This window comes from Cynoglossus semilaevis, chromosome 11 (genome assembly GCF_000523025.1).
Source record: "Cynoglossus semilaevis isolate Cse_v1.0 chromosome 11, Cse_v1.0, whole genome shotgun sequence".
Lineage (NCBI taxonomy): Eukaryota > Metazoa > Chordata > Actinopteri > Pleuronectiformes > Cynoglossidae > Cynoglossus > Cynoglossus semilaevis.
This window is the reverse complement of record NC_024317.1, coordinates 7,618,757-7,641,542: the sequence shown is the minus strand read 5'-3', so window position 1 is coordinate 7,641,542 and position 22,786 is coordinate 7,618,757. Positions and strand designations below refer to the sequence as shown.

Sequence of the window (22,786 nt, the reverse complement as noted above, 5' to 3'; positions counted from 1 at the left end):
GATAGTGAAAATGTATGATACAAATGTTTTAGGGGGGGAAATAACAATTTTATCTTTTCTGCATGTTTCTCATCAAAATACAGCATTTTTAGACATTTTAGACATTTTTTCTCAGAATTTTTTACAGCAAAATACAAATTTCTCAGGTCATGTTGGTCAGATGTAAAACTATGATGAGATTTTTTATTTCACAATTTTATCTTTTCTGCATAACTTGTCAAAATAAGCCTTTTGAGTTTTGATTAAAGCATTACAGACCTGTGGCGGCGCTCTAACCATGTCACCCTTGTCATCTCGTAACCATGATAACGATCGCCACTGCCCTGTCAAAGAACAAGAAAGTCACTGCTCTACTGTCTGTGATAAGACTAACTCATACAACTAGAGTGACCACCTTCAAACTGACAAAATGCGGTACAAGTAGGTTTGTGGGACAGTTGGCTTTAATCATTTAAAGCCAACCCTATTTTTACCAAATAACATGCACGTATCTCGCCTTTTACTTCCACAAAACAAACAAAAACTCTACAGTCCCCAAAAAAACTAAACAATTTGCAATGTAACAAATGTATCAATGCATTATCGTAATTCTTCCACATTTAATATAAAATAAGCAGATATGGCACATCAAAATATGACCTGATGTAAAATTAAACAATTTCATACTAAATATGTCTGTGTAAAACCAAAAACTTCTATGGATTATTATGTGGCTCTATCTGTGACAAAAACATGAAAATACATTGCGTTGCATCGTAAACACTATTAAATTCTGCTGCAGTAATTCTGTTCAACTCAGTGTCAGGTGGTTTGCAGAAAAATACTACACACTACACACTACACACTACGCATGTCTGTTTTCTGATGTGTGTTTCTTGTGTGAGACTCACGTGCATCGTGTCGTTTCCCATCAGATCCACTGCCATGGCCGACAGAAACGCCGTTTTTACAACAATTCCAGAACGCTGACTTAGAATCTCCATCCACCGGTCTCAGCTCGAAAGTGGCGTCTTTTTTATTCCGCACACATTTTTCCTGCACACATGGACGCCTTCACAGTATCAAAACAACTGCGCGCTCTACATTTTCAGACGCTAAGGTGTGTTGCGATTGTGTGTTGTGATTGCTTCGAGTCATCAGTTTGATTGACACACCACTCAGCCTATCAGCTACCGCCTTATCCACGAAGTGACCTATCATTGTTATGAACTGCACCGATAGATTACTTTCAATTAAGTAATGTGGTATGAAAAAGTGGAACAAAATCTTAAATTTCCGTGACGCGGGACAAAGGCTAAAATTGCTGTGCAATACAACCGGACCCCCACCGCCAAGACCCCCCCCAAAAAAAAAACAAAAAGCAAAAAAGACTTCAAAAACATCGGAAGTGGCATCGTTTTCTACTGTATTTTTTCTTTCTTTCTCTAAATCAAGTTAAACACATTTTAATTCTTTTTGATCCTCACTAAAAAATGAATCGTGGAGAAAAAGTCAGTGACATCATGTAAATCTTTTTATTCTTTCTTCTTTCTCACATATTCATTGACTATTGCAAAGCATGTGTTTTTCAATGATACCATATATTTAACCTCCTCATCCTTCAGACTGAACGGTTACTACACACTGGACCTTTAACTGTGGTACACCCGTCTCTTTCTCCATCCATCCGTCTCTTTCTCATGTGCTATTAAAAACCTCCCCACTGGATGGCATTATAGCACCACTTTGCAGTCCAGTCTTTACGTTTCACAATAAAATATAAAAAACCAAGAGAAAACACTTTACATACAGTCTCTACTGCGGGAATAAGGGCAAAAAAAAAAAATCTTTGTGTTCTTCCTCTTCAACTCTCATGCCAGGACACAGGACAGTGTTTAGTTTGGAACTCAGCCTCTGGACCAGCCAGTGACTCCAGCTTTGATTTTTATGTCTCACTTAGAAAATTTCTCCATTTCTGCAAAAAGAAAAGGGAAACAGAGGTTAGGGAGGGATGACTGGCAAAAGTGGGATATAGTTCACCTAAGTTATATTTTCCCCTTCTACTCTTTAGATGTCAACAACTTGTAGGACAGAATAATAAGGGTAAGAAACGTGACTTCACAGCTATACTGTTTCGCTGAGATGTACAAACATCTGCAGCTGTTTTCTATCTGCTGTTAAAATATACCTGTTTGTTTTGTAAGTAACTTTATAAATGTGAAGTAGAAAAAAATGAAGGGGAAAAAATAGGAGAAAAAGGTCACAGCATAAATCTTTCTCTATAATTAATTTTCCTGCCTCACAGTTTGTGGTTTGCTGTGGCTAATTTGGCCAGTATGGCCTTTTACCTTTGTCCAGATCGATGACTTTAGGCTGACAGTTCACATGAACTTTCTCTTTCAGCAGGTTGTTCTTGTAGTCTACAAATACCACAGAAAAAAACAAATTAAAACAGGAACAAAGTCAGGGCACAATCCACAGGATCATTTTATTACAACACTGTTTAGTCAAGCTGTAGTCACAGTGTGACTGAGCTGGTAAATTGGCACAATATGTATTGAATGACTGTAGTAGTAACATTAGTGTAGTAGTACTGACTCAGTGCTGCACATATTGGATCCATCCATTTTTAAGAGGTTCAGTGTGTACAAACATGAGTAAACCAACTCTGAATGCCTCATCGTGGAGGTTTGGTCACACCATTGGAATTGAAACTTCTTAAATTTCCAACACATTTAAATAAATTTAGATATACACACGCCAAAGTTTACTTTTCTGACTCACCAAATCTTCTCTCCTCCTCGTTGGACACACTGACATCAGTTACATCCATCTCAAACTCATCTGAGCTGCTGTGACTTCTGCTTGACCTGCAACAGCCAATAGGAGGAAGAAGATGAAGAAGAAGATGGAAGAAGTGTTTAAAGGTAGGATATGTTTGTGTGTGTGTGTGTGAGCAGCACTCACCTCATGGATCTCTGTGGATGAAACTCTGGAAGCACAAGAAATAAGAATGAATGAAATGGAGGTAGCTTTAAGTTCAGACTTCAGTATCACTGAATAACTCCCAAAATATTTGGTTTCTGAATTTGGGCCTCAGCTTCTCTGTTGTCTCTTACACGTTTTAGTTGCACAATAAACATCAAACTTTGTCAAACCAAAACTTATATAACAGGGTATGCTCCCTCTAGTGGCTTGCCTTTGTATTGATAGCCTAAAGAAAATGAACTCTGGCTCGATAATGGACCTGTACAAATGGATGACAAGTGCAGTATATGAATATTTCTATTTTGCGTTTTAATCTAAGTTCAGAAACCTGGAAAGAGAGATAGAGTCGGGGTCCCCTAAACCCTTAGCCAATCACAGGGTACCTGAGACAGCCATGCAACATGTGGCTTTGTGATTGGCAGAGCAGTGTTAAAGGATGGTCCTCCTCAATATGTTAGATTGTCATTAATGTGTATTTAAAGATATTTCACTTTTGTACTCCCCTGCAGTATCTCAGCGACCCTTTTTGGGTCACAGATCCCCCTGTTAAACCTCAGCTTTAGAAAAATGCATACTGACACAATACATATAAATTAGAAAAGCTACATTTCCCCAAAAATGTATCCAAATGATTCATTTATTTCTGCTGTTTTCCCACACACATACATAGATCTATAGCAGATATACGCTCCCACCTTTGACTCTGCGTCTGCGAGTGATGAGGAGGATGATGAGGATGATGAAGGCCAGCAGCAGGAGACACGTGAGCACGTATCCCAGCGGCAGGAGAAAGTGGTGTCTCTGGTCTGGCACTATCACGTTGATGACTCTGGGTGACTCAGCCTTGACGGAGTCTGAGTGGAACAGATCACAGCTGTCAGCGTTTCTTTTCCCCTGATTCCTGCTCTTTTACTCTCTGACAAACACACAGTCACCATGAGTTTTACGAATGCAATAAACAACAGAAGGAAACGCAGAGCAGATTTGATGCATTTCATGCCTGACTCCAATAAACTACTCATTCAAGACAAGTCTTCACTTCACCGTCTGTATCTCATTATTCCTAACTTTATTAGTCATTTTAAAGATGCAGTCTGCCCTCCAAACTGACATCCATGAGTCATAACCGATAATGTATGATGTTGTGAACATGTTGTGTACAATAGTGTTGTATAAGTATCTTTATCAAACAGGATTCCTTTCTGTTGACTGTGATCTTGTTTGTCCTGCGGCCACTGCTATGGTGGTATAAACCAATGATATAAACCTAGGAGGAACACTGAAATTTATTTATTATTAGTTTAGAACAGGCATGGGCAAACTAAGGCTCGGGGGCCAGATGCGGCCCGTTCAGCTTTTTAATCTGGCCCACCAAACTTTTCCAAATTACATAATTTATATATATTATCATTTTACTTCTGCCTTTTCCTTGCAATTCCCACGTTACCCCAAAATATGGCGTTTTTAAGCATTTTAGCATTTTAGCCTTTATGCGTGACTTTTACATGTCATTTATCTTAGTTCACATGAACACTCCATCTATCTACTTCTGACCTGGCCCACCTGTCAAATTTTAGGACCAATTGTGGCCAGCGAGTCAAAAAGTTTGCCGACGCCTGGTGTAGAACATGTTTTCACCCAATTACGGTAATAGATTTATACAAAATAATAACGTTGAAGTTCGTGATCCTCTAATTCTCCCACACCAAAGTCCACAAAGGGAATTCGAGTTTAAAGTTTGCTGGTAGTGGGTTGGTAAACCTGTGTCAGTGAGGTAAATCTAAAAGTTGAACTGAAAAAGACATGAACATACAGACGCTAACGTAACGTGTTGTGATGCAGACTGAAACCTGCAAAAACATAACAGTTAATTAACTCACACAACCTCAAAGACCAATGCATTCAGGAGTTTTTGTGTCTAATAATCTGAGACCGACATTTGTTTTTTAATGATGCATTTTCTCTTTGCAATGAAATTCTCTGGGAGTGACACATTTCTATGGAAGCGTGGAGTAATTAGCAGGTTGGGTTTAGATGACGTATGCCAAATGTGCAGAGAGCTGAGTGGCAGAGGACAGAGGGGCTGCCAGCCCTCATTTTGACTCATTGAAAAAAAAAATTAAAGAATGTGCAAGGCAAGAAGCAGCTGCGGACCTCAGAGTTGGCATGTTTGAGCCAAAATGAGATCCAGACAGAGAGTCATGCCATGATTTACTTTTCCTGGCAGCATTACAGAGAAATGTGAGGAGAGGAAGATTGAAGGAAGGGGGGGCGGTTAGAGGGGCAGCAGAGGAGCAGAGCAGGACACATCAGGGAAAGGAAGGGATGGTGAGATTATTTCTCCAGAGACCTGTCTTTCAGAATGAAGTGGATTAGAAACATTTCTCCGCTCAAACTCTCGTCTCGTGCAGCTGTTTGTCTGCAGCAGACATGTAAACAACATGTTTACATCTGTACAATTCCTTTAACATTGGTTCAAGATGTTTCGTGCATTTGTTTGAGCTGAGGAGAATATCTTTCGATGTTCAGACCTGGTACCAACGTACAGCTCTGCGACCAAGAACACCTCAAATCTATGTTCTCAAGTACCGTAACCACATACAGAGTTTGTCTGAGGACACATGTGTCCACATTCCTAAGTGTGTATGGACACAATCTGTCCTCAGGGCATTGTTGTTTCTATAGCAGATGTCCTCTGATCTACTGTTGGTTAAATAACCATCATCCAGCCTCAAAGACAGTGTATGTAGTGTAACTAAGTTCTGTGTCACAAAAATGTTGGTGCACAGCTTGAAAGATTAGTGTATGCTCAGCGCTATATCACACACACGTTAGTTACCAACGCTTCCATACTTGGCCATTATACACAAAAACTAGTATTCACTGTAGATGATACAGTATCAGGTACAAGTGCTGCCAACCAGCAGACATTTCTTATAGAAGAAATTAAAGAGCTGTGACACATCGTTGTTTGCCGACACCAAACCTTCGATAGACTTTACATTTATATTTTCTTCTGATGTCCAAACTTATTACCATAATTGTTTTAAATGAAAGTGTTTTTGTCCATTTTGTCCAAAACAACAGATTTTTTTTATCCATTATAGGAAGTGTACCAAGTTTTTCGGTAATAGGGAAATACTTTAGAAATGACATTAAGAGATTGGACAGAAGAAAACAGGGAGTGGTGACCTACATATCCTCCTCATTAGTTCACCTCGTCTCCTTTTCTTGGTTTCCTCTGCCTTCTTCCACTGACCCAAACCTATCCCTCTCTCTCTCTCTCTCTCTCTCTCTCTCTCTCTGTGCACTCCTCTGTTTTGCTTTTCTCAGTGCCTGCCTTGTAGGCATGAATATGAAACAGAATTCTTTTGACTTTACATTAAGAGTCAAAGCAGCATGAGACCAAGAACGAGAGAGTTGGGGAGAGGGAAATGTGGTAAAATTAAAGTTACTCTAAGGAATGTAAGGTCTTCAAAGTGAAGAGAAGAAGAAAGTGTCAGAGAAGTGTTCAAATAGAGACCAGTTTAAAAAACAAACAACAACAACAGAAAAACGACTGCAGGAAAATCTGCCTGCAGGAAGTGGAGAGAGTACGTCAAAAGTGCAGCAGACGGTCAAAGGACCAGAGCAGAGAAGATAGAAATGTTTTCATGAACGTCTGAGAGCTTAGAAAAAACAGAAACAACTCAATCCTGTTCTGTTGTTTTGGTTTTCTAAAAGCAGCGATTAAGAGTTCTGAAGAAAAACATTTTCAATGACAGCATCAATTAAGAACACTGTATTTAACAATTGCGCAATAAATGTTTAGAAGGGAGGTAGAAGATTATTTCAAGATATTTCAGTGGGTCTACACAGAGAAAGAGTGGTTAGTGCCCTTGCCTTACAGTAAGAAGGTCACAATTCCATTGCCAGCAACTTTTTGTTAGTTAATATTTTCTCAGAGTAATTCTGCGTCCTCCCACAGTGCAAAAACATACAAGATGAGATTAACTGTCCACTCTGACCATAGGTATGAGTGTTGTTCTTACACATTAGAATCTAAACGCCGTTTTAAAAAGAGCAACTATTTTTGGGGGGGCTGAAACAATGCATTTTTTTATTGGGTATCTTAAAACACAGCCAGTTAAACACTTAAACATGAAAATCTGGCATTGATACATTTGTTCTACATCTGTGGACAGAAACCCTCTCTGTAAGTACAGAACCTCATCGCCTGTGTAGTGTGTTTGGTATGAAGCAGACGCTCTGTGGAAGTAATGCAGCCATATGTCTCTCTGTGCTTAGATAAAGGTGTAATGCTGTCTTTTAGTGAGTACAAAGTTGATGTTTTGTTTATTTTCCAAACACGTCATAGAGGCGTTTTTTTTCCCCTTCTTCCTCCTTTTTATTCAGATGCCTTGATCTGGGTCACGGCCAACATCTCCAGTCCAACTGTTGACTTTTGTTTAGCTACTTGAGGGGCTTTAAGACCCCAAGTTGAGCCCAGATAAGGCCAGCCCCATTGGTTGAGAACTCCCATGGTACAATCCCACTGCTTATTACAGCTCAGCAAGTGACGGATTAATTGTGTAGGCAGAAACAGACTGCAGTCCACAAACTGGAACCGAATTGAGATTCCGAGGAAATGATAGTTCTTCTTGGCATGCACAAATGCGCACACACACACATACACACAAGATACACACAGTACACAGAGGTATTATTTCTAAACTGCTCACAACTTTTCCCACATTGATAAATCTCCCATTTACAGAAGTGCCTCAGTTAGCGAGTGGAACTTAGACAGGCAGACAAACAGCTGGCCGTCCAACACACTGACCAAACCGCCCACTCCTTTCCTCTCTAATGTTGACTTGAAGAAGGTTTTCTCAGAGAAAAGAGAAAGATATTCAAACTCAAGAGTGAAGAATGAGCAAAGAACAACTTGCTACATTAACAACAAGAGAAACAAAAAGAGAGAAAAATGGACAGAGGCAGGGAAGAAGTTTGGGTTGAACGGAAGGTGAAAAAATGATGAGGGTGAGGTCTGTGGGAGTGTGTGAGAGTCAGTGGTTTCAGGGATCTGGCATGAGACAGGCTGACAGTGCAAGAAAAACAAACAGAAAACTGCCGAAATAGAGATGAAGGAGGGGAGTTTTCATCTCTGCTCCCCTCATCATTCTCCCTCATCCTCATCCACTCATCGTTCAGGGAGTCTGGGGCCGTAAAGACTCAACACAGCAATGTTGAACAAGGTCAAAACAAGCAGTGGTCTGAGGGGAACAGTGACGGAAATTACAGATGTGTGTGTTTGTCTGTGTGTGTATATACCCTTGTCCTCTGCAGGCAGTGCTTTGGGCGCATGTGTGGTCTGGATGACCGGTGCCTCCACATTGACCTGGAACTCCCTCCTCTCATGGAGACCACAGTAGTGATGGTGAAGATGGCAGGAGTACATCCCTGCATCTGTGGGCTGTGACAAGACGCCTTTATTATTATACATTTTAGTAAAAGAAAAGTTTATAATAAAAGATTATCGAGCCTTGATGGAAATCAAATTGAGAACCACTGGTCTAGACTTCTTCAACCAGCTGTTCATCTTATAGGTGTAAATGTGTTTAAACATGGAACATTCTTTTGTGTTTGGTATCATCTGTGCCAAAGATGCAATTGTAGAAATAATGTTGAAGATTTTTTATCATTATTGTTTTCCGGTTTCACAAATAAACAAACATTTACACTTGTGATGAAATGGAAACACCCTCTCAGAAAAACAACAATCTATGTGGTGCAGTGTGTAATGATAATTATCATTCTCAATTAAATTAGTTAGGGTTTTGTTTTTGTCATTTAACAAGAAACACAACGGTTATGCCCATAGCTATGTGGTTCCTAGAGCAGACAGGAAATCTGGGCTCATTCCACAGTGTGCTCTAACGCCTACGTGCTTTTGAGCCTGTTTTTAACCTAGAGGTTCTGATTTATGAGATAAATCCCACAGAAAAACCCTTTCAGATTCCATTCGATGGATTTTATTATAGAAAATTGCACAAACAGGACTGGTAGGCGGACTGTGTGTGTTTTGGTCATTGTAGTGTTATATGTTATGTTGCTGTTGCTCATGTTTAAGAAGACAATGTGATGGCTGTGGCTGCCAGCTCCATCTCTCAACAGGACAATAAAGTTTAACTTAACAAGAGCAGCGTTCCCTGATGAGGGTTCCACATGTTCCACATGCTACATGTGCAACACATGTTCGCCAAACACTGCATCAAAATCAGCAGCATCAGCACACTGCAGTGGATACTGTACTCCACTGCTGGAAATGTTCCTGAATGTAAATTACAGTTCCACACAGGAAAGTTGTCAGGTGATCTCCTTGCTTTAACTGACCTTTCACCTTGTGGAACAATGTCAAGTAATTTAATCTTTTTTTAAAAAAAAAGTAGTTTCAAAGTTCCCATATTTTGGCCCAGGTTCAGTTGTGTTTTCAAAATGAATAAATCTGAGGCTCTTTTTCATCCTACAATGGGGAAATTCACAGTGTGTCTTTGCAACCCACATAGGCTGCCACCGGAGGCACCATTACGGATATTTGGTTTCTCTGGGGGCTCAAACCAAAGCCCTCTGGATGTAAGGCAGACATGCTATCCGCTACACAAAGGAAAATGTTTTCATGATTTTCTCTTTAGGTATTGGAGTGAGTTGTTTGCAAACCTTGCTTTGTTGTCAAAAACAACAGCAAATTAAATCTTTTAAGATGCCACTGACAAGAGCAGGTGTGGATTTTATTAGATCGCTGACTTTTTATTGGCTGATCTGTTCTCCCTTCTGTCCTGGCTGGCTGTCATGTTGAGACTGAGTGTCTTTTCCAGTCAGTGTTGTTACTGTCTGGATGTTTCTGTGTGCAGCTGTTTTGCTCTTGCTCACCTGTAGATCAGATATGGTGAGTGAGAAGTCTCCCTCAGCGAAGGCTTGGTTACTGATGTTCATCTTTCTCTGCAGGAACAGCGGCCCATAGCTGCGCTGCTCTCCCGAGGCGTACAGGTCCACCAGCCGGTCCGCGCGGTCATGCTGGATTCCTGGAGCCTGTCTGTCCCAGTGGACCACCTGGTGTCCATCAAATCAAAAGACAGAGTCATTTATTCTGTCCTTGTGTTAATCAAATTCTTAGATATTTTGTTCTACCGACTGTAGAACTTCTTAGGATAAAATGATCTGGGAATGTTTTATATATATTGGTATAGGTTATTGTCCATACAGTATATACCTGTTGATCCTCCTCATCATTGCTCCAGTCTGTCCACACATTACGTCGGTTTATGCACGGCAGCGCCACCGTGCTGCCAAGCATCACCACATACACAACCTTGTGCCCATCCCAGTAACGCTGTTCCTTACGACCTGCATCGTAATGGTCCAAAAAACAGAGGAAACTGAGTCAGTTTAATGAAACTGTGACTCTTTCAAGACAACAATAGCTGGTGTAGAGTGTGAACATACGTGATTTAGTGACGTTGAGCTGCACCCTGACCGTTTCATACAAGTGGCAGTAGAGATGGTGGAGGTTACACGAGTACAGTCCTCTGTCGTTCATTGTCACGTCTGTCCTCAAGTGCAGAAAGAAACAGACAGTTAAAATAATATTCATGAAAGATCTGAGGTACACAACCTGAGGGCTGGGTACCTCAAATTGGAACGGCCACAGATATTTTTAATTCACAACAATAAAAAACATATTTCTGAAGAATTCATGGTTCCATTTTGACCTTTGATGATCAGTGAGAAGTTTCCCTCCTTGAAGGCTGTGGGTGTGAGGCCCACTCTGCCCATGTTGTAGGAGTTGTAGACCCTCTGGTCTCCTGCAGAAAACATGTCCACCACCCTCTCCATGGCGTAGTCAGGAGAGGCCCGGAACATGTCCCAGTGGACCACCCTCTGTCGGTCCCTCACCTCATCTCTGGTCCAGACCATGCGACCACTCACACACTGCAGCACTATCTTGGAGCCAGCAGTACCACTGACATTGTAACCCGCCACCACCACACTGCTGCTGCTGTCAGACTGACCTGATGCTGAGGGACAGAGCCATGTTCATGGAAGTCAACTTTTATTAAATCTTCTAGGTGATGTGTACCAAAATAACTGTAGAGTTTCAAAAGGTGCAGAGAGAAAAACATACCTGTGGTGAAGAGGAACGCCACCGGGACTGAAACAGAAATGGTGGGAAAAGAAGTGAACAAGGTGACGACTTGAACAGATGGGCAGTCTGCAGCAGTCTGTGCTGCTTTGTAAACACAGGGCTGAGAAGTCAGCAGACCTTAAAGCAGTAAAAGATTTCCCTAAGATTTGCCCTAATGATTCTTAGGATGTAAATTCCAGCTTCACAATTGTAATACAAACAACTCCTCCACCAGTGCCATATATTTATGTTTTTATTTATTATTATTAAAAAATAATTTAGATTAGAGTAGAGGTTCTCAATGCCCCCTCCTACACCCTGCAGCCCCACGTTGGGGACACAGACCCCCTGTTAAAAACCTTTGGATAAGCATCAGGTAAAGAAAGATGAAAATGTTGGCTAAAATGACTGAAGTGGGTTTATAAATAGTTAAAAGGTTGGTAAAGAATGACTAACTAAATACTAACTTTTAGGTTAACCTAACTTTGTTTAAAGTTAGCCATAACTTAAACACATGATATTGAAACTAAACAGATAAACAAATGAAACAGACCAAGAAAGGGAAAAAGTTAAAAAACATACATTGACTAAAAGGTAAATAAAACCGGTCTTTAAATACCACTAACTCTAACCAACAGAAAGAACAGGTCACAAAAAGACAGTAGCGCAAAAGTCCCTGTTCATGTGGTTTGATAATTGCAATCATTCCTTATAACCCACAGTGACTCTGATGATGTCATCTGGGAAGTGACCTCAACTCCCACAGAGAAGCCTGGCTTTGAATTCAGCTCTGTGTCTCTAGTTAGGACACTTAGCCCAACGATGTTATCATCCCCTGGACCAAGAGTGCTGCTTCTGAGTCCAGACAAATGAGGAGAGCTGTGACAGGAAGGCTGTCCGGATGTTAATGTGTTGATATCACTAAGGATTATCTCAGCTGCAACCCTCTGAGCTTAACGTAATTAATGTACCACAGTAGAGACTTTCAGGCCTGGTTATGAAGTCAGGCCACAGTGACTATCATTATCATGAAAACCAATGGTAAGACATGAAGTAAAAACCAGATAATGTGCTGCAGCGACATAAAACCAATGTGCGAAGTGAAGCGTTGGTTACTGGTCCAGATTCTTTAAACACACAGTCATCTGACACATCATCAGAAGTCTGCCTCTGAAGCCGAAGTGGACACATGGAAATCTGCAGCTGAGTCTGGTTTTGACCTGAATCCAAACACAGTCAGTGGAATATTGTCTGCTTCTTAATATCAGGGCAGTGACTCACTGTAATACTTTCAAATTGGTCTCTGAATATTCTCGAAGTTCTCAAAGTAAAATATGGCCTAGACAAGGAATGACTGTTTGACTTTTGTTGTGTGACATCAACATCATGTGACACAAGTTATTTACGCCTGCCAGTGTTTATTTGTGGGCTGAAAAACAGGAACCACATTTATTTGTCCGTAGGCCTCATGTGGGTGATTTAGGCTGCTTTGTAGCCAAAGGGCAATGGGCATTGTTGCCCTTTGGGGCCCACGTCATTGATCAAGACAAATTTGATGTAGAGTCCAAATGAAGGAGTGGGCTAGATCAGGCGTGGGCAAAGTTTTTAACTCATGGGCCACAATGGGCCCTAAACTTTGACAGGGGCCCGGGTCAGGAGGAGATAGATGGAGTTTTAGTATGAACTAAAACAAATGGCATGTAAAAGTCACTCAGTAAAGGCTAAAATCCTAAAATGCTTTCAGCAAGGTCAACGCCATCTATTGGGGAAATATGGGCATTGCAGTGGAAAGACAGAAATATAATGAAAATAGAAATTAATAATATAATTTGTAAAGGTTTGGTGGGTAGGATTAAAAAGCCAAACAGGCTGTAGTTTGCCTATGCCTGGACTAGATTGTAAGTCTAGATGAAGAGTCAAAGTGTTTTTTACAACAGAGTTGCTATTTGCTCATTCACACAGGGATACCATAGTGGGTGAAGGGCCTTCTCTAACACACTCATGTGCCAAATGCATTGACACACTGCCCAGTCAACACATCCATGTGAGGCCTGGGTGACTTAAATTCAGCTTAAAAACACAAACACAAAAAATAGGGCTGAACCCAAGACTGTATATGAGAAATGTAGTTCTCATTCAGGTGCAAAACAAAGTCCAACGGTGAAGCCTTGACTATTGTATTGACCAAATGTCAAATTTTGTGGGATACATAGTGATTTCCATAGAGACCCATATGGAATATGTAAAGCAGAGGTCTTTAACAATGGGTATGGTATGAAAAATATTGTGTTGACATTAAATGAATGTGGAAGTTTCCCACGTCTCCACTTACTCACTACTTACTGTGATTTTTTTTTAAACTGAGGTCAAAATAACAGTGACATAAATGACCAGGTCTGGTTTGTAAAAACATCGAAAAGTCCGTAACATAAACAGGATTTTTAACTCACCATGGATGAGAAGCAGCGCCTGCAGGACCATGTCTCCTCTCTGTCTCCTCATGATAACTTTCTAAAAACAGGAACACTAGTGAAAGAGTCAAACAACACCTGAATGTTTTCATGCATCCACGACAGCAGAGGCAGCAGGAGACAGACACCAACACACAGAACCAAAACAATACTGAAGCTGAGAGGATCCAATCCCAGAAATGACACCCGACACCAGACAACCCTCTTTCTTTCGGAGTCTTACCCTTATTCTCTCTTCACTGTTTCTCTCTTGTGTTTCTGTTTAAATTCCCATGTGCTTACTCAGTAAAATGTTTAATACAGAATTTAAACCAGTTGTTCTTACTTCTAGTTTTCTTTTTCTTTTACTTTAGAAGTTTAGGGGGAAACTGCAATCGCTTGCGTTACTTCGCTCATCTAAGAGATTCTGCTGACCCCTAGTGTTTGCTAATTTAAACATAGACAACTACTTTAAACGCTTCAATTAACAATCGTATACGTCATATATGAAATGCTCCTGGGATTAAAAACATTAAGATGTTTTTATGAAGTCATTTTTGGCTTTCGTAGCTCACACAAAATAATCTTACGTTCGGTTTACTTTGTTAGACTTTAGCACATGTAATGAATACTTAATTATTAAAAATAAAATAAATAAATGTTATTTGCACATTTTCCTTGGAAATAAAATAAAAGTTAGCTTTAATCAAGCTAAAATCATAGACGATAATTATTAAAAGAACGCAATTAGGGAAAAATATTATGATGAAAATTAAATAGTTACAAGGTAACAAAATGTTATGTTGCAGGTTTCTGAAAATAAGAAAAACAATCAAATGCATCATTTATATTTAGCCTTCTTAGTGATTTAGGAGGAATACTTACATTTTTAGAATTGCTTAAAAAGAAGTACTGATGAAGCAATCTCAACAATTTGTACTGATTTATTACAACATCTGAATTTTTTTACAATATCACCACCGTAACAAAAATAAAAAAGCAACCTAAAACAAAAAAAACAAAAAAAAGGAAATCAAAAATGAAAAAAACATAAATCTTTGTGTTGTAAATGAGATAAAAACACTGCAGATGATCCTGGTCAAATCATGTAACACTCCAGTTAACTGTATAATCATTGAGTACAGCTATAGATGTTTGTAAACCCCAGACTGTCCTGTATGGAAAATGTAATATTAATAATAATAAAAAAAGACAAAACTGTCATTTTACTATCCATCCAGCAGCTTCAGGATGCTCTCTCTCTCCTTCAGTGATTTCCATGCCTGGTCTTTCTCCTTCTTGGTTGGAGTGCGTTTCTTCTGCCTGGCTGCCATGAGTCGCCGAAATCCTTCCATCACTTCATTGTCAGAGACCCGCACTCTCTGCCTCAGCTCCTGCTTACGCATCTCCTCCTTGGCCAACCTATGAGAAAAAAAAAGGCAAGCAGAAGATGATAACACCTCAACAAACTGTACACTGAAAGTATAAATCTATTTCAAGTGAAGTGAAAAGGTGAAAGTGATTTATTTGTCATTGTGACACATCACTTCACTTCCTTAACCACCAGGCCACTGATGCCAAAGATAAAGTGTGTAATGTTCACTTTGTATACTAAAAATCTGATTGAGCTGATTTGTCTTTGGTGTACAAGGATCAGTCTTCAGGTTTTGTTAGTTTTAGGCCAATTCTCTCACCGGAGCAGCTCCTGCTTGCGGCCTCTGTTGTGAGCACTAAGAGCTTTGAGCTCTGCTTGTCTCTTCTGTAATTCTGCCAGGACCTCATCCTCCGAGTCTCCGCCTGGTCCAGGTCTCTCCTCAGAATCCAGCAGACCCTGAGCTACCAGCTCTTCTTTAATACGTGCCTCAAGGGACCGTGTGTGAGGGACACTGGAACAAAGGACAAAAACAGGCAATCTGTGAAGAGCTATTTAACATTTAAAATAAATTATTATCGAGCGGTTATACAGGTGATGTACAGGTGATACGAAACTCATTTCAAGCTTAAAAACATCAGTACAAAGTAGCAAGTCAAAAATAATGATGGTGTGAGCAAACCAAACAACACAAGCTCAGGCACAAATACCTGAAAGCCTTCCCTTGGCTTCGTGGAGATGTTCCAGCTCCATCGTTATTATCTCGGCCTGCAATGTCAGGTATAGGAGAGTCCTCCATGGGAGAGATAATGTTCTCCTGAGAGAAAACAGCAATAAAAGTCAGCAGTTGTGGCCATGCTTTACTTCACATATAAATAATGTGTATTTAGTGGGGGATCGGGGGGGGTTGTCTAAAAATCTCCTCATTAATTTTTCAAAGTCTTGGTTCTGAGTGTGTAAAATGGGTCACCAAATCTGAAGCCTGACCTCGACAAGAGCCTGGAGAAGACGCTGGGTGAGAGGTCCAAAGGGACAGCTGTCTTCTGGGGATTCATTCTGAGCCTCTGACTTTTTCAGCAGAGAGTCCACATCTGCAGAAGTTCCACGTGAAAATGAAGGGTCATGCATATCAGAAACGTTATTATATTTAAAGTAAATATGAAGGGTGATACACGTTTTTTTCCACTTTTTAATTCACTTTGTTTTTAGCAACTTTTCTTAACTTCCACTTTCATTTTAATTATTTGTGTATAGCAAATGTGATTTTGTGTTTCAGAAATAGAGTTAAACTAAGAGACAGAGGTGTAGTGGTAACAGACACAAGCCTTTCTAACCTTTTGCGTCCAGCTCTGACAGTGGTCCTCCCATGAGGCCTTTCTTCTTGTCATTGGCTCGTGCTCCTTCCCGCTGTTCTTCTAACAAATCCTCTTGAGCCCATCTCTGGGAGTAGTGTTTGCCCAGCAATGGAACCTACAAAAAGTAACGATAACCGACACAAAGATTTAGACACTTTAACACCAAAAATATATTATAAGATTCTAAGGCATTTGCAGGTAAAGATGGCTCACTTTGAAATATTCCCCTTCATCTTCGGGAGGTTTAAGAAGCTCTTCAAGCAAACGTATTTCCTCGTTTGTAATATCAGCACAATATGGCTCCACTGAGGCCCAGAACCTGAAATAATATGAAAAATGTATACATATAAAACAATGGTCACAATTACACATTATATATCTGTTTTCCTATTAGTTTATTATGCTAACATGTTGTTAGATATATTCCTGACATAACCTGGTAAACACAAACTGGTTCTTATAAAAAAACTAATATAAACAGAAGAATAAATTGACTGGGTGAATAAATATATGCTTGGAGATGAATACTGGTTTTACTGTAACAGAGATGACACTGCCCTGAGAAAAAGTGTGAGTGAGGAATATATAAGAGTACGAGCAAACCTGTTAGGAGCATCATTTTTAGGAGTGCGGGGAATGTCTTGTGGGTCATCTGTAAACTCGTATTCTTGGACTTTAGGCTGCAGGTTTTTGGACTTGGGTCGGCCTGGGCCAGGACCTGGTCCGTGACTGCCCTTGCCATCCACCTTCTGTTTCTTTTGTTTGTGGCGGGATGTGGCAGCAGGGTCTGGATCTTTCCCCAGCTTAAAGAAACGCTTATCGCCTTTCTTGTCTTGCCAGTCTGTTAGAATCTAAAACAGAGAAGAGCTTTGACTACACAACAAGGGGATACAAAGTAAAAGTGTACAAAGACACAAAACATTTGCACTTTTAGTAGTATTATTTATATTTTGTCTGTGACACTGTGGAATTATCTCTCTCTCTCTGTCCCACCTGTCTCTGCTCCTCTAGAGCCCGGAGGCGACGGTTAGCTGAGGACAGAAGCGTCTCCAGCTCCAGCTGCAAGGTGTCCAGCTCCTCAATGCCGATGCCATCGTCCTCTGAGCGACCAAGTACGGCTGTGTAGCGTGGACATACCTTGACGTGCTCTACAGGCTTGAAGTCATAGTATTTGAGAGGTGGACAATCCTTCAGCTCACTCATGATGATGTCTGGTTTGGACCCGGCACTACCTGCTTGAACAGAGAAGACAAATGGTTGGGTAGGAAAATATATTTGTTTTTTTTTATCAATTTTACTCCTTTGAAAAAGAAGAGGTTAATAGCCATTGTTGTGGAAAATCTAAAACATGGGAACTCACTGTGAACTAACTGAGTAGTTTAACGTTTTTCCAAAAACACTGCATTGGTTGTTTTTTTTTTGGAAGGAGAACTTAAATCATCCTCTATTAATCGCCAATGGGCATGTTGCTGTAGTCGAATTATGCGGAGCACAATTGTAATAATACAAATGTTATGTTCATTTTCTTGACATTTATATTGTTATATATATAACCAATATAAACATTATTTTTCTTTTTGACTACATTTACCGGAACATACATTTTCCTAAGAAAGAAGAACACGGGATTATAATACACTTTTGCCGACGTTTCCGATACCGAACCGTAAATTGTGTAAACTGGAAACCCTCGTATCATCTGTGAGAAAGCCTTAGTTTTTGTGTCCAGGCACGCCACTTCGGTGCAAACGCGTATTTTTTTATTCAATCCCCAGTCTCTACCTTCATCACACACACGACCATGCACGTACGCGTGCATGGCGCGTGTAAGGTTCTACTTCACAGTCCGTCTAAACTGTCCAAAATACCCTTAACTACTGCTTAGTACCGACCACTGTGGTATCATGGTTTCACAAAATCTTGTTTGCAACGACAATCTCAAACCTATGGAAGTCGGGTTTTGCAAACGAATTGTAAAAACGCTTCTTTTTGAATGTTTAAGCGCAACGATATTTACCGTCGTTATACGGCGTCCATGTTGGAAGAAACCACTTGGTATGCGGGGGTGAGGTTGCTCAAACAATGTTAAACCCCCTTAGAAGATTGTAATTACAAATACAAATGTCATATCTCAATGTTAGAGAACTAGAAAAGCCACTTCCCACCAAAACCAACGCACTTAAGACTTCTACATCAAGAGTAACATCAACGGAGCTAACCATACAGCGAGATGTAAAAAAAGATTAAATGCCTGGGGGTCTTTAATAGGGAATTACACAATGCTAATTTGCCATATATACAGTAAAATCTCCTCTCATTTATTTTATTTCAAAATTTGGAACAAATGCTCGAACAATTCTTTGAACACAAACCGTTTTGAGTGAAGTCACCTATTCAGGGTGCTCAATGGACTGTTCTGGGGTATGCTTGTTTTTTAAAATCTGCCCAATAGGACGGTGTGATAGAAAATGGTTGGAGCGGCTTGCAAACCCGCCCTTACGAAAGCAGTGTGCAATAAAACAAGCACCCCCTAGTTCCTCTCGGCGATGTAGGGTTTACGGAAGAAGAGTCTCAGGCGTGGCTGTGGAACTTCCGTCTTTGACAGCACGAAAATGGTAGGTCTGCTCTCATAAATGCTATCTTTTATACGTCAAATTATTATTTTGCCACATTTAAGTTAAATTTACATTAAAATTGTGTTTGGCCTGTTGGCTGGCTTAACCGGTGTTACTCATAGGTGGGGGGTTGTGTTTGGCTCCAGTAAAAATTAGACAGTCAGGCATCTTCTGACAGGGTTTGCAGGAACTATATTTTCGTCGGTATTTTCTTTTAATTGTTTTGTTTGTTTTCTTTTTAATAAATGTACGTTTATATCAATCAACAGACCACTCGTTCTTATCTGCTGTCTCTTGATTGCAAGAAAATTTTTGCACTGTTCTGAAATTCCTATCTACAAATTAAAATGTAGTATTTCTGGTCAAAAATCGGGGGTGTAATAACATGAAAATATACAAGTGTAAGTTTTACAAGTATTACATTTGCAGAAATAAATGAATTTATCTATTATTATTGAATTACAAAGCGATCGTACCATTGTTAAAAATGAAAATTGATACTGATTTCCGCAAAAAATAAATACAAAAATAAAAAGTTTAAACGGAAACGTAAGACTAAAATGTCATACACGTAGCAATTTGTTAAGTTCCTCAAATCTTTATTTTAACAGTTACAGCTTTATGTATGTATATACATATTTGGGTAACAGTTGATGCTCAGTCTTTGCAAAAAGGTTTGTTAAACCACTTTGTGCTCACTTACAAGTATGGTGTTAACAAACATTTAGGTCTGTCACATGTTCTGCATCTCTATGAAAATACTGTGAAAGAAAAAAGTAAAATTTGCTGATAAATATGTATATACCTAACGGTAAGAAAGATGGACATAACCACATGAGATAAACACAATTTTAGGAAGTCATTGTCAATTCGCAAATGCTGCATCCTGACACAGTATCATTTCAGGTTTAGACACACATCCATTTGCAGAAATACCATCAGGCTGTCTGGGCTGAAGCTCAGTAAAGATTGCACAAAAGAACCATGGGACACATTCTTTAGTCAAACAATTCAACATTTCATCTCTATTTTTTAAGGGAGAAAGGGTTCCAATTTACAATAAAGACAACCGCGTTTCCTTGTAATGAAAGGAGCTGTGCTGTAATGAGCACTGAAACTCCATGGTTTTACAGCAGAATGCTTCATGTTGGTTCTTCAACAGGATCTCTACTGTACTTAGCACATGCACAACGCTTAAACTTGTTGTTGTTTTTTACTACTCAGATTCTACTCTTATATATCTTGTTCTCAGACAGCGACTCTGCGTCCCTACCTAAACGCTGTGAAGGCCACTCTGCAGGCCGCTCTCTGCCTTGAGAACTTCTCCTCACAGGTAGTGGAACGCCACAACAAACCAGAAGTCGAGGTCAGGTATGTTGACTAGCAGTGTAAAGCTTCTGCACTGCTTCGCCCTGTTTCTTGTGCCTTGAAGCGATCATCTGCCTCAGTCAAACAAGTGTAGACTTGTGCAAACTTGCATAAGAAAATCTAGTAGGAGAAAAAAAAAGGCACATGCAGGGACAGAGTGGTAGAAATGAACCTGTGGGCTTTTGTTGCAGCTTGTTTTCATATATAGTATATCAGGAGATTGTGAAAATGGAGGGTTACAGATGTGTTCATATGTAAATGGTAGAGTTTAAAACATTTAAAAGCTCAAAGATTTTGTTAATAGAAAATTCTATAATTGCAGGAGCAGCAAAGAGCTGTTATTGCAGCCTGTGGTCATCAGCCGCAATGACAAGGAGAAGGTTCTCATTGAGGGATCCATCAACTCTGTCAGAGTCAGCATTGCTGTAAAACAGGTGACAGAGTTTTTCAAAATGTTGTTGCCTCATTTAATAGTGCTAGATTGTCGTACTGCACGATTTAACACAATGATGTTTTCAAGAAACCAATGTCGGACTAATTCTCTCATCACTGACTTCAGGCTGACGAGATTGAGAAGATCCTTTGCCACAAGTTTATGCGCTTCATGATGATGAGAGCTGAGAACTTCTTCATTCTGCGGAGGAAACCAGTAGAGGTAAGAGACTGTGACTGATATAGCAATACAAAGGTTCGGTCAATCTAATGTTGTAATGCTGCTGTCCTACTTTAAATACTATAAAAAGTGACCTCAAATTGAAAGTAGAACAATTGGAAATGGTAAAAGGTGATCCTGGAGGTCGTCACGTTTTCTTATTTCTGTTTTCTGAATTTCTTTTGTGTTTGATTTCAGGGCTATGACATTAGCTTCCTGATCACCAACTTCCACACGGAGCAGATGTACAAACATAAGCTGGTGGATTTTGTCATTCACTTCATGGAAGAAATTGACAAGGAGATCAGTGAGATGAAACTTTCTGTTAACGCCAGGGCCCGTATTGTTGCGGAGGAATTCCTAAAGAACGTAAGAAGCATTTTTCCTCCTTAAAGCAATAATCAATTTTATCAACTAATGCCAGATAATACATGTTAATATTAACATTACCGTAAATTTAAAAAAAATATTTCTGTCCATTTCACAGTTCTGATGAGGATTTGTCTGTGTTCCAACACACACTGGGAGGAACACTCCACGTGCCAGTCAGGATGAGACAGTGAAGACTAATGGAGTAAACACCCAATCAGAAAGGAGAGAAAAGCAACTATTCTGGTGCTGATAGTAGCAGCTGCACATGTCTCCAGTACTTCCCTGTACTCATGAATATCAGTTACTGTATATAATGAAATATTTACCAGTTTCATTTGTCAGCCACCCAGAACAAATCCCAAAGCAAAGGCGGGTCCTTAAAGTATTATTTAGCTAATATCCATGAGTACAGGGTCAAGGAGGACGTGCTGTCGCGAGAATAACGGCCAGGTTTTTGTATATCTGTCGATTTAAGTCTATTTTTGTTTTGTCGCTCCATGTCAAACTCCCAGATTCTCTGTCTAGGAAAAGACGGTAGTCTTTAATGTCTGTCTGTCAAGACATGGTTTTTGAGACAACAAAAACCATGTCTGAAAAAAATCATTGACAATTAAAAACATTTTATACATTTGTTGTTCTTATTTTTGCACTTACTTCACAGAGTGACATATTGCAACCCCTGCTGGGAACAGCCGAAAGAAGAAGTCATAACTTTGACAGTGCCTCGACCCAAGCGCCCCTCTGTGGCTTGTGCTTGTAAAACGTGTTTGCAGCAATGGAGCATTTTTATTCTACAAATTAAAGTCAATTATAATCATAGATAGTTTATATAAAATTAGAAGTAATATGAACAACATTATTTTGATCTAAAACTGATTGTAACGTCACCGCAGCCGAGGACAAGGTAGATAAAGGTTACGACAGGATGGCATACAAAAATATTTCTTCTTTATTATCGTGGAGATGTGACTAATTTTCACGTCAAAATTGACAAACAGCTTTGAACTAAGAAGACAGCATTTTTGTGCTTGTTTTTTTTTCTTTCTCAAAAACCAGAGAGATTTTTTTTGTACAGTCACACAGTGTACTGACTCCGAACACCCAAATAGATACTAATAGGAATCATTTCACAGCCATCCTTCCTGATAGACTTAACACTGGATCTGTGACTTCTACGTTTCTTCATGACAAATTGCTGTTTTTTGTCCTTGATTCAAAAAGTTGCTTTAGAAACTGAATCGTAATATGACACAGGGTTCAGCAAATGCCTGTCTTTCCACCTCAGAAAAAACATTGTCCACTACAGGATAGTGGACAGGGGGAAATGTTCAAATTTCTTTTTGGCCCCAGATAATACTTGCAGCACATACTGGGTAAGGTCACCTCTATCACCAAAATCTGTGTTCTTTGGAACCACATTTATGCAAATTGTTCTATAATTATTGTCTTTATCACAAAACAGAACAACTTC

General features: G+C 39.7%; 3 protein-coding genes across 5 annotated transcripts; 1 reads left to right on the top strand and 2 right to left on the bottom strand.

Moving 5' to 3' along the window:
- Window positions 1-1,491: 1,491 nt before the first annotated feature.
- LOC103386156 (matrix remodeling-associated protein 8-like) lies at window positions 1,492-13,927 on the bottom strand. Its single transcript, XM_008320296.3, has 12 exons — window positions 13,582-13,927; window positions 11,132-11,158; window positions 10,719-11,024; window positions 10,453-10,554; window positions 10,220-10,353; window positions 9,880-10,059; window positions 8,281-8,422; window positions 3,663-3,821; window positions 2,947-2,971; window positions 2,764-2,849; window positions 2,328-2,399; window positions 1,492-1,954 (listed from the first exon to the last, which is right to left on the bottom strand). The coding sequence occupies exons 1-12, from the start codon at window positions 13,631-13,633 to the stop codon at window positions 1,932-1,934; spliced, it is 1,308 nt and encodes a 435-aa protein (XP_008318518.1). The 5' UTR covers window positions 13,634-13,927; the 3' UTR covers window positions 1,492-1,931.
- Window positions 13,928-14,509: 582 nt separating this feature from the next.
- On the bottom strand, window positions 14,510-18,778 carry tada3l (transcriptional adaptor 3 (NGG1 homolog, yeast)-like). 3 transcript variants are annotated; one of them, XM_017036832.2, is made up of 9 exons: window positions 18,681-18,778; window positions 17,302-17,540; window positions 16,912-17,159; window positions 16,522-16,627; window positions 16,288-16,423; window positions 15,941-16,044; window positions 15,664-15,770; window positions 15,276-15,467; window positions 14,510-15,003 (listed from the first exon to the last, which is right to left on the bottom strand). In XM_017036832.2, exons 2-9 carry the CDS (start codon window positions 17,509-17,511, stop codon window positions 14,811-14,813), a joined length of 1,296 nt encoding a protein of 431 aa, XP_016892321.1. In that variant the 5' UTR covers window positions 17,512-17,540; window positions 18,681-18,778; the 3' UTR covers window positions 14,510-14,810. The 3 variants fall into 3 exon arrangements, with proteins under 3 accessions (XP_016892321.1, XP_008318521.1, XP_008318519.1); XM_008320299.3 differs by lacking the exon at window positions 18,681-18,778 and adding an exon at window positions 18,326-18,502; XM_008320297.3 differs by lacking the exon at window positions 18,681-18,778 and adding an exon at window positions 18,091-18,237.
- A 7-nt stretch (window positions 18,779-18,785) lies between these two features.
- arpc4l (actin related protein 2/3 complex, subunit 4, like) lies at window positions 18,786-21,943 on the top strand. Its single transcript, XM_008320300.3, has 6 exons — window positions 18,786-18,923; window positions 20,176-20,294; window positions 20,614-20,725; window positions 20,851-20,946; window positions 21,142-21,312; window positions 21,431-21,943. Exons 1-6 carry the CDS (start codon window positions 18,921-18,923, stop codon window positions 21,434-21,436), a joined length of 507 nt encoding a protein of 168 aa, XP_008318522.1. The 5' UTR covers window positions 18,786-18,920; the 3' UTR covers window positions 21,437-21,943.
- The last annotated feature ends 843 nt before the right edge of the window (window positions 21,944-22,786 follow it).